Source organism: Oryzias latipes, chromosome 11, assembly GCF_002234675.1.
Source record: "Oryzias latipes chromosome 11, ASM223467v1".
Lineage (NCBI taxonomy): Eukaryota > Metazoa > Chordata > Actinopteri > Beloniformes > Adrianichthyidae > Oryzias > Oryzias latipes.
In genome coordinates, this window is record NC_019869.2 from 9,628,739 (window position 1) to 9,640,513 (window position 11,775).

General features: G+C 39.3%; 2 protein-coding genes across 2 annotated transcripts; both read left to right on the top strand.

The window, feature by feature from the left end:
* The first annotated feature begins 352 nt into the window (after positions 1-352).
* On the top strand, positions 353-3,688 carry LOC111948231 (ladderlectin-like). The gene is given in 2 exon segments (XM_023960214.1): positions 353-1,035; positions 3,508-3,688. Coding segments are annotated over 2 exon segments (543 nt in total). The 5' UTR covers positions 353-673.
* A 6,900-nt stretch (positions 3,689-10,588) lies between these two features.
* On the top strand, positions 10,589-11,419 carry LOC101166397 (type-2 ice-structuring protein-like). The gene has a single exon (XM_004073991.4). The coding sequence runs from the start codon at positions 10,669-10,671 to the stop codon at positions 11,149-11,151; it is 483 nt and encodes a 160-aa protein (XP_004074039.1). The 5' UTR covers positions 10,589-10,668; the 3' UTR covers positions 11,152-11,419.
* Positions 11,420-11,775: the final 356 nt, after the last annotated feature.

Genomic DNA, 11,775 nt, shown 5'->3' on the forward strand with positions numbered 1-11,775 from the left:
CTTTAATTATGTTCTGACCTTCATGCTTTTGTGTATTTTGCTCTAACGTCACTCTTAAAAAAAAATTATGTTTACCGGTAGTTTTTAATGCACAGTGCTTTATTCAATTTGAATTGTGTTAAAGTTATAGATCAAGCGGATGATGATGATGATGTTGACCATCATCTATAACTTGCCAGAAATCTTCCAAACTTAGTGGAACCAGCGATTGTAACTGAAACTATGGTCTGAACTTCTAACAGGGACTCTCTGTTCAGGACAGCAGGAGTGGCCTGTTCTTTCTCAGATGGCTGCTGTCCTCCTTTTTACTGATTGCTACATCGTAGCATTACAGAACCTTTCAATATACTGGATCATGTTAAAGATTGTGTGGGTCAGCAGAAAACAAAGTTTGATGTTCTGGTTGTTTTTTAGAGATAGATAACAGACTTTGCATCATCAAAAAAATAGGCCACTTCTACAATCTTTGCTAAATTTATAATCAGATCATGTTCTGTTGTGTGCTTTTGAAACATTTTGGGGTGTGGATGATGGGTGGAGAGACTCCCTGAAGAATATAAGGAAGCAGCTCATTCTTTGCATCCATCAATCTTTGGAATCTCAATCCGTGCAAATCAACTCCAACAAGAGACGTTAAAGCTTCCCTCTGTAGATCTACGCCTGAAGCTCCAACATGTTTGTCTTTTTCTTGGTTGGTCTTGCACTGATGGCTGTGTCTCCTTCAGATGGAGTGGAACTAGAGAGTGGAAACTGTCCAGAGTTCTCATTCTACTTTCAAAATCGCTGCTACAGGTACTTCGCCACACAAAGGACCTGGACTGAAGCAGAAAGCGACTGTGTGTCTGAAGGACTGAACCTGGTGTCCATCCACAGTCCAGAAGAGCAGAGATATGTCAAATTTTTAATATCAAACTTTGACACCAACGAGAGAGCCACATGGATCGGTTACACTGATGCTGAGCAGGAAGGAGTGTGGCTGTGGTCTGACAGAACCATAGACAACTACCAGAACTGGAACAGAGGAGAGCCAAACAACTACAACGGTCCAGAAAACTGCGCAGTGACCAACTGGGGGTTTTTCAGGAGATGGAATGACATAAACTGCTCGGAAAAATTCCCTTTTCTTTGTGCATCTCGGAAACTTTGAATCTTGATCGGATCCAATTCCATCCACTTTCAATCTGTGTTTCTCTGTAGTCTGGGCTGCTTTATTTAGCCTGTGAGCAGGAGAAATCACAATCTTTCTTTACAAATTACATTAAGTTGAATAGTCCCCTCCTTTAATTCAACACTGAAACATCTGACAAAGGATCAAATAAATGAATTTAAACAAACTAAAATGTTTCAGAAAAACTGTGGGTTTTTATTTATATGATTTCAAAACATTTCATAGAATGCTCATCATAATGATCATATTTCCACCATTTCGTTTATTTTCTTTACAACAACCACCAATGTTGTAAAGGATAAAATGTGTAAAGTAACACATGAAAGTTAGTATTGCTTTCATGACTGGATGCCAGATTTTCAAGTTATGTTCTCACAAAAAGAATCTATCTTGTGGTTCACCGTAGCTCTAAAAAATATTAAATAGTAATCGTAACTGCCAGCTGTAGAAGCTTTAAAAGAGATGTTGTCATTTTCAAAGGACATTATAAGAAAACTGTTTTTGTTTTGAAACTTGTGGACAAAATCATAACAATAATGGTTTAATAAAGTCATTATTTATTAGGTTTAAAGTAATTATTCAGTCTATCTGTTCCCAAAAATCATGTCCTGCACTTAACTGAGAAGAGTCCTACATTCAAACTTTAAACTATCACATTGAAGACACTTTGTTCATTTCTTGTGCAGTTTGCCTTTTTTATAGACAACCAGTCAATCATTGGTCTTGTTGTGACACATTAGTTACAAGGACACGGTAATTGGTCAAAATGCATTTTGGGTATGCGTGATGCATGACTGGATATTGCTCGCAGCCATGTTTGTGATGCTAGGAGCTAAGAGCTAAGTTCGGCAGGCGAAGCAGCCAGCCTAATCTTATGATATTTTTCTGATTTTCATAGAGACAATAATAGATCGATCATTATTGCTTTTATTTTTTACCCCTATTGAATGCTCACAGAGACGCGGAAGTAGCGGCAGAAAGCGGCCTTTGCAGCAAGATGGACGGAGAGCGTACCAGGATGTAAATAAACGTGATTACCGATGCTTTTGCGCTTTTTAAAATAAATAAATCTGATCTCTAAACATCCTCAGAGTCTTAAATGTAATGAGAAACACACAGACAGAAATGTGAAGGTATCTGCTGTAAATCTATGACGTGAATAACAGGATAAATGATCGGCTAGTTAGTTAGCACGTAGCCTACTAGCCTTTGAATGTGAAGCGACTGCTAAAGAGTATGTTTATAAAAGACAAGTCCTGAATATTATTATTCCTTTATTCGACTAGAATATCAGCTGGCTGTCTGTCTACCGGCCAGCCAACTTCCCGAATGCCGGCATGACAAGCAAAAGAGCTCCGCAGCGGAGCTAGAAGCTATGTCCGGTGAATCGTATGGCAAAGCAGCAAGCCTAGGTATCATAAATATTATGATAATGTTTTTTATATTCATTGAGACAATAATAAATTGATCATTCTTGTTTTTCTTTTACCTTTCTTGAACGAATGTGGGTCACAGAGACATGGAAGTTACCACTGAAAGTGGCTTTTGCTGCCGGACGGAGAGCATATCCGTGTTTATGAATGACTTATGACGTGAATAATTATTGCGTTCGCACGAATCAATTATTTCGTTTGCACAAATTAATCCTTTCGAGGAACGCAATGGTATCTTGTGGGAACAGAATATTTTTTTGTGCGAACAAGATATTAATTTGTGGGAACAAGATATTAATCTGTGAGAAAGAGATATATTTTAATTTTTTAATGTCAGGACACGGGCTCCGTAGAAACATCCTGCTCATGTTCTGTAAAGAGTTCATCCAGGTAGAACAACTTTTCTTTTTCTGTCATAGAATAATCAACTGTTTATGACTATGTTATATCATAAATTTAAAAATGTTCACCTCTGACCAGAAAGATGATTTTTTTTAAATGGTTTATTTCAAGCAATCAAATACAAATAATATACAAAAACAATGCAATCATCAGTTAAACATTCATACAATAACTAATCAAACTTAGGATAATTAGACATATTAATAAATATTGCTTGAAAGGGAGTGGAAGGAAGCGAACTTATATAATCCCACCCCTGTTCTACCGTAACCATTTTATTACATGATTTATCAATATCCGGTTCCTAGCTTTTATCAGACAGGATTAAGAATCTTGAAGTATCAATAAAGCACATGACAAAGAAAATTGCTTAAATTATTTTTTGTTAAAAATAACTTTTAGAAATCAACATGGCAATGAAGTATCCAAAATATATGCAAATTATGTTACTTATAAAAGTCATTGATATGATTAAAAAATAATACTATATCAGTAGCCAAACAACTTCAACGGTCCAGAAAACTGCGCAGTGACCAACTGGGGGTTTTTCAGGAGATGGAATGACATAAACTGCTCGGAAAAATTCCCTTTTCTTTGTGCATCTCGGAAACATTGAATGCTGATCGGATCCAATTCCATCCACTTTCAATCTGTGTTTCTCTGTAGTCTGGGCTGCTTTATTTAGCCTGTGAGCAGGAGAAATCACAATCTTTCTTTACAAATTACATTAAGTTGAATAGTCCCACCCTTTAATTCAACACTGAAACATCTGACAAATGATCAAATAAATGAATTTAAACAAACTAAAATGTTTCAGAAAAACTGTGGGTTTTTATTTATATGATTTCAAAACATTTCATAGAATGCTCATCATAATGATCATATTTACACCATTTCATTTATTTTCTTTACAACAACCACTAAGTTGTAAAAGATAAAATGTGTAAAGTAACACATGAAAGTTAGTATTGCTTTCATGACTGGATGCCAGATTTTCAAGTTACGTTCTCACAAAAAGGAATCCATCTTGTTGTGGGTCACTATAGCTCTAAAAAATATTTAATAGTAAAAGTAACAGCCAGCTGTAGAAGATAGAAAAGATATGTTGTCATTTTCAAAGGACATTATAAGAAAACTGCTTTTGTTTTGAATATGGTGGACAAAATCATAACAATAATGGTTTAACAAAGTAATTATTTTTTTAGGTTTATAGTAACTATTAGTTGTATCTGTTCCCAACAATCATCTCCTGCACTTAACTTAGAAGAGTCCTGCATTCAAACTTTAAACTATCACATTGACGACACTTTGTTCATTTCTTGTGCAGTTTGCCTTTTTCATAGAAAATAATCAAAGCATAACATTTATGTGCAAATGTGTACAAAAATGTTGCACATAAATGAGTAATAAGGGTGATAAGCTGGATTCAGGCAGGAACAAAGAGGAGGGTAAAATCAATGACGACAAGCTTATAACACTTTTCATTTTAATAAACATATGCAGATTGTAGCTTAAATAGCGAAACCTGTGATTAAAGAAAAAAAGTCATTAACTGACAAAAAATGGAGATGTCAATCTGTTCTAACTTAATACAAATAAAAATGAGTCAAAACCAAAATGCACCAGCAGAAATCCAAGATGTAAAAAAGCTAGAAAACTGCTGATAATAGCAAAAAAACACTTTCATAAAATGAAATTGTAATTGAAAGAAAAGACCTGCTAACTGGAGAATGACTACAGTGATAAACTTAATGAACTTTATCATTTGAAGTCCTGATTGGAAACATGCTGCTTGTCAGAATTTAGAGTTCTGTCTCCCTCTCTGGTCACCAGCAGCAACCATCTCCAGAGTTCTAACCACACTTCCTGGATGCTGCCCACCTGACTCTTAGTTATTCAATCAACCACAGCTTACTTTAGCTCTGCACAGAGCTCAGATCAATGTGAAGTTTGTTTGTGCCACTCTGCCTTCGTTACTTCATAATACCTCATAATACCTCAAGCTCAAAGCATTGGAGGTTGCAACAATAATGTGCAACTACTTTTCACGATGTGTGAGTTTAATTAAGTTTGTTTATATGCATTTTGTGTTAAAATGTGCTGTATGGGGTATAGGAGCTGCACGGTGGTGCAGTGGTTAGCGCTCTTGCCTCACAGCAAGAAGGCCTCTGGTTCAGGTCCCAGCTGGGTGACCTAAAACAGAACAGCAATGGGGAATCTTTTTCTTCGGCTTCCTCCCACCGTCCAAAAACATGCTTGTTACTCTAATTGTCCATAGGTGTGAATGTGAGTGTGTATGGATGTGTGATTGAGGCCCTGTGACAGACTGGCGACTTGTCCAGGATGCCCCCTGCCTTCGCCAGGATAGGCTCCAGCAGCCCAATGACCCAAAAAGGGACAGGAACAGATTAGAAGATGAATGCACGTGAAACATATCTACATTAACAATATAAGTGTAAAACATTATTACCTTGTTAAAAAGATAAAAAGCCCAACATCAAAGTGGTGTTAAACCACAAAGTGGGTCATTGGTCCATGAGACATTTTCTGTTTTCAGCATAAGTTGTAAAAAACTGATTAAAAAAAACAAACTGATAAAACAAGAACTATAGTTCTTTAAGCTTTCAGAGCCCTGCAGACCTGCATGTTACCTAAAACTATAGTTATCTGTAAAAATCAAAAGAACAAAGTCTTAGAATTTGATTTGATCTCTTGGTTTATTTAACCATTATTTGTAGACAATCCAGCAACAAAAAAATCACACAGATGTATTAAACTCATTTAAGAAATAAAGAAATGCATTCATTCAAAATTTAAATTAATTCAAGTACTTACCAAATTAATGCAATCTAAATCTAAAACAAGATTCTCTGTGATGTTTGATATAATAGAATATAGGGTGTTTCTTAGATAAAGCATTAATGCAGAATTAAAATCAATTTGACTTTGGATGCCATAAAAACACTTGAATGCTCCTAAAATGTAAGAGCCTTTACGGGAACCAAATGAGGAAACAAAAATTGTTTAGTACTTACTGTAAACGGTTATTGACCTTTAGACATTTTTACCATCTGGCTGTGAGATTGGAGTATTTATCTTGTCTAACATCAACAACAAAATAGTTTTAAAACAAAATGAATATATACATATTCTAGGTTAAAAATTCAAATTTCAGTATATTTTTACCTCTTTTTTCCCACAGCTTTTCTTTTCTTCTTAACTACAGCATTTATACACAACCAATAAAGATTTTACAATCCAAATGTTTATTGAAAAATGCATACATTTACAATAAAAGCTCCTAAAAGACATTCTTTTTGGGTCATCAAGTGTTCATGAAAATAGAGTTTTAGTCTTTAAAAAAGCCTGATGTTTTTGATGTCCAGCAGATGTGATTTTTCCACGTGTTTTTCGGTTATTCTAATATGTTTAGAATCTCAAAAAGAAGACAAATAGTAATAATACCACCAGCAACATAACAAGGAAACTGCATATGTTAATGGAAGAAACTTTCTAAATACTTTTAAACTAAAACCAGGCCTGACATTTGTGTCATTGTGATGAAAGATGATTTATTTTTGGTTTGAACTTTTATTGTTTCTTTAAATGTTAACTCACGGAAAAATATCCTCATTGCATTTCACAAACAAAACATTTTATACAACAGAGTGTTGTGTATTTATCCATTTATTTATATTTGTTTATTTTATATCATGACTTGTATCATTTTTTTATTAGTCAATATTGCATCATATAGAAAAAAGTTATTTTTTGTTTTTAGTTTTTATTTAATTTATTCATTTATTTAACAGGGACAGTGCACATTAAAAGCATTGCTGCAATGCACCAGAATTAGCCCTAGGTCTATTTTTCATCTGTGGTTCACGGACAGGTGTTGTAATTGTCAACCTAAAAACCTCAAAGCATGAATTAAATACAAAATATACATGTACCATAAACAATCATTCAAAATACATAAAAACATGCACACAGTGAAAAAACATTAAAAAATATATATAAAAGAGCAAAGTAAGAGTATTTAGTAAGGTTTTTTTTGGCCATTCTATCTAGCAGTAACATATTTTCCTAATTTTAATGATTTTCATCTGCTTTTTTCACACTATATGTGTCATAGTTTTCAGGCAAGACAGACCTAGACGCTGGAACTCAGAATGATCAGGTAGGTGAGTAGCTTGGTTAGTGATTTTAATCACAGGAGTAGGTGACAAGATTAATTCTTTAACAGGATGTTGGTCCAGATGAAGACGTGGCTCGTGGCGAGGCTGGAGGTAATTCAGCGGCAGAGCGGCTCCGAGGATCCTCAAGGCTGCAGGTGAGTGACAGCAGACTTCCACACAGGTGACCTTCGTATTGGTGAATCCTGAGACAGAGAGACATAGCATGAGGGCAAGGCAAGGCAAACGGGAGCTAGACATGAGCAGGCAGACCATGCGTAGTCACCATTAGGGATAACGAACTGGCGTCGAATGAATGAGCTGGATCTCCTTAAAAGCAGGCAGGTTGATGAGGGTGAAGTGGTCACAGCTGGTGGAATCAGGAGCAGAGCTGAGGTGGCGGGGCTGACCGAGGCACCGTGACAGTACCCCCCCCCCCCCCCAACGACCGCCCTTAGGCGGTCCAGGCCGACGATCCGGGTGGGCACGGTAGAAGTCGGAAATGAGGGTGGGTTCGAAGATGAGGGAACGGGAGATCCAGGATCCTTCCTCAGGACCATAACCCTCCCAGTCCACCAAGAATTGATAGCCGCGACCCCGGCGCCGGATGTCCAGTATGCGGCTGACGGTGTACGCCAGAGCGTTGTCGATGAGCCGGGCGGGTGGTGGGGAAGCGGAAGGCGGGCACAAACTGCTGTCCATAACAGGCTTGATCTCGGAGACGTGAAAAGATGGATGTACCTTGAGGGCTGCCGGAAGGTGAAGACGGACACATGAGGGGTTGATGATGCGATCTATGGTGAACGGTCCAATAAAACGGGGAGCCAACTTGCGTGATGTAGCCTGGATCGGGATGTTCTTGGAAGACAGCCATACTCTCTGGCCCGGTTGGTAGGCGGGACTTGCCACCCTGTGACGGTTGGCGGTACGGCAGTTATTCTCCTTGGAACGGAGGAGAGCCGCTTGGGTTTGGCGCCATATGTGCTGGCAACGTTGGAGGTGTTCTTGTACAGAAGGCACGGTGAGGTCTAGTTCATGAGATGGGAACAGAGGTGGCAAATAACCAAGATAAGCCTCAAAAGGTGACACACCTGTGGCAGAGGAGAGATTTGTGTTGTGGGCGTATTCGATCCAGACCAAATATTTGGACCAGTCGGAGGTGTTCTGGGCGGCTAGGCAGTGGAGGGAAGCTTCCAGCTCCTGATTGGCCCGTTCCGCTTGTCCGTTTGATTGGGGATGATACCCAGATGTTAGGCTGACGGTGGCACCCAGGGCAGAACAAAACGCCTTCCAGACTTGTGAAATAAATTGAGGTCGGCGGTCGGACACAATGTCGGATGGAATCCCGTGATGTCTGAAAACATGATTAACCAAGACCTCTGCCGTTTCAATGGCTGTGGGCAGCTGAGGGAGAGGGTGGAAGTGGACAAACTTCGAGAATCGGCCAACCACGGTGAGAATGATTGAGTTACCCTGAGACAAGGGGAGGCCCGTGACGAAGTCGATGGCGATGTGGGACCAGGGACGATTAGGCGTGGACAGAGGATGCAATAACCCTGAGGGTGGAGAGTTGGAGGTTTTTGAATGTAGACAGGTGGAACAGGCAGCAATGTACTCTCTGACGTCCTTGTTCATGGAGGGCCAGAAGAAACCTCGACGTAGCAGGTTGAGAGTACGTGTGACCCCTCCATGACAGGCGATGCGAGAGGTGTGGCCGCAGGTGATGACTGCAGACCTTACGGATGAGGGAACATAGAGCAAGCCATTAGGAGGAGTAGGATGATTGGGTTCCTCACCTTGAGCCTGAATGACTTTGTTTTCAATATCCCATGTCAGATTGCCGATGACGCAGGTTTCAGGAAGGATGCTGGTGACTGTCTCAGGATGTTCTGAATCACAGAATTTGCAAGAGAAGGCGTCTGGTTTGATATTCCTGCTGCCAGGTCTGTAAGTGATGGAAAAGTTACTTTGTTGTCTGCTCCGAATGTCAAAAAAGTATACAGGAAATCCATCTGAAAATTCACACAAAACATACACAAACAAATACACAAAATGTATTGCAAATTATAAATGTGCAAAAACAGTGACAATAAACAATAGCGAACAATGAGGGTGTGCAAGGTGCAAGGTACAGTTTGTTGTTCCAGACTCGGGTCAGCTGTTAAGGAGTCTGATGGCAGAGGGAAAGAAAGAGTTTCGGAGTTTGGTGGTCCTGCTGCACTTCACACTACTGTACCTCCGTCCCGAGGGGAGGAGAGTGAACAAACCACGTTGCCAGTGGGTGGGGTCCTTGATGGAAGCAACTCTCCTATGGATCCTACGCTTGTAGATGCTCTGCAGTGAGGGCAAAGGAGTCCTGCTGATCTTGGATGCAGTCTTCACCACTCTCTCCAGACGTTTGCGGTCCATGGCGGTAGAGCTGCCTTACCACACTGTGATGCAACTGGTTAGGATGGACTCAACCATGCAGCTGTAGAAGTTGCTGAGGATTTTTGGGGACATGCAGAACTTCCTCAGCCTCCTCAGGAAGTACAGCCGCTGATGAGCTTTCTTCACCTGTGAGGTGTTGAGTGTCCAGGTGAGGTCCTGGCTGAGGTGGACCCCCAGATATCTGAAGCTGCTCACCCTCTCAGACCCCGGATGAGAAGCAGCTGACGAGGGTTCCTCCTCTCCTTCCTCTTGTCCACTATCATCTCCTTTGTCTTGTCTGTGTTGAGGGTGAGATTGTTATGAGCAAAACACTTCACAGAACTGTGTTAATATTTAATAAAGGAAATTCAAAAGTCAAATAGTGGACAATGTTCTTTATTTAACCCCTGTGCTATCCTATGGGGTCAAGATGACCATTGACGTGTTCTCCCTACCATGACAAAGGAGGATAAAGGTGGAAAGATTTCATGTAATCCATGGACACCAGTGAAGATCACAAATCATTGAAGAAAAAAGGTTCAGAGCACTGTCTAGTGGGTCTAGATGACCTCACTACCAATGTTAAAGTGCCTAGGATAGCACAAGGGTTAAATGTTTTATTTTCTCTCACCAAGCCTGGTCTCCTGCATTTCGGGGTCCTCAACCACCAGCTCCTGACACACATGCTGTGATGATTTCTGAAATAGTTTTATGTCTATTTGTATTCACGATTCATATAGATGGCAAAACTTGTCTGCATTTAACAATCACACAAAAAACACATTATCAGTTTCATGACTGTTTCATGTCATAAAAATGTTCACGTTAGTTGCCAGAACAACAACGCCTTTTTATTAATTTACAGTAAGATGAGATAATATCTGCTTATCAAAGCTGATTCATCATCAAATACTGTGCTGTTATTAATTTTATAACCTTTTTTGGTGTTTGTATAGGGGTGGAGTCTAGTGGAACTGTATTTTAGCAAAGACTTTCTGAAAGATTCCAAAAAGCCTCCAGCTAAGCCAGAAAACTCCAGAAAGACAAATCCAGTCTTCAACATAACAGGACAAGCTTCACCATGTTGGTCCTCATCTTGCTTGGTCTTGCTCTGATGGCTGTGGATCCTTCAGATGAACAGGAGCTGAAGCTGCTTCGTGGCAATTGTCCCATGTTCTGGTACAGCTATGGGGACCGCTGCTACAAATACGTCGCTACACCAATGACCTGGGGAAATGCAGAACTCCACTGTGTGTCACAAAATGCCAACCTGGTGTCTGTCCACAGTGTTGAAGAAGAAGCCTTCGTCAAGATGCTGATTCAAAACTTCGACCCTGCTGAGGCTCCGACCTGGATTGGACTCAGTGATGCTCAGGAGGAAGGAGGGTGGCTGTGGTCTGATGGGACCAAAGTTGACTTTCAGGCTTGGGATCTAGCACAGCCAGACAACCAGAAAATTGAAAACTGTGGACACACCAATCATGGCATAAATAAGAAATGGAATGACTATCCTTGTACGCACACATACTCTTTTGTTTGTAAGTCTCGTCAAAATTGTTCCTAAAACCACGAGGGTCTCTTCTGGTTCTTGTTCAAAACTAAACTGATCATATGTTTGGTGTTCAGTCTGTGTGGAAAAAGACAAACTGTGTCAAATAATGTTCAAGTTTTTGTTCATGAATCATCTGTTCAAATGTCCAAGAAAAAACCTCTGAATGGTCGTAGATTTTCTCTTTACTGAACTAAATGTTTTGTAACTGTAAATGTTTGCATAAACAGACATTTTTAAGGGATCAAAATTTGTTTTCAGGGCAATAAATTTAAAAAATGAAACACAATACGATTGTCCTGTTTTGTTCTTGGAAAACAACACTTACTATCCAATCTGTCAACATCTTTGGGGATGTTTGTCCCCACATCAATTCTGATGTTATAAAGCATTCACTTACAACATTTAAAAGAAGGAACTTTTCCTTTTACATAAAAATGTAACCTCAAGTACTTTGGTCAAAAATGAGATGAGAACGAGCTAAATTCCTTTTCTTCCTTCTGATTTTAAAAGATGGACTTCTTGGCTAAAGAATTGTGTTGTTGATTTTTTAAAAGACTTTTTAAAACTCAATATTCACAAGTAAATATTTGATTGCCAGCGCCCTTTGTCCTTATATTCAAATAAATCCAGAGGTCG

Bases quoted from the DNA above. Each gene is read 5' to 3' on its own strand.
- LOC101166397 (XM_004073991.4), top strand. From the start codon at position 10,669: ATGTTGGTCCTCATCTTGCTTGGTCTTGCTCTGATGGCTGTGGATCCT.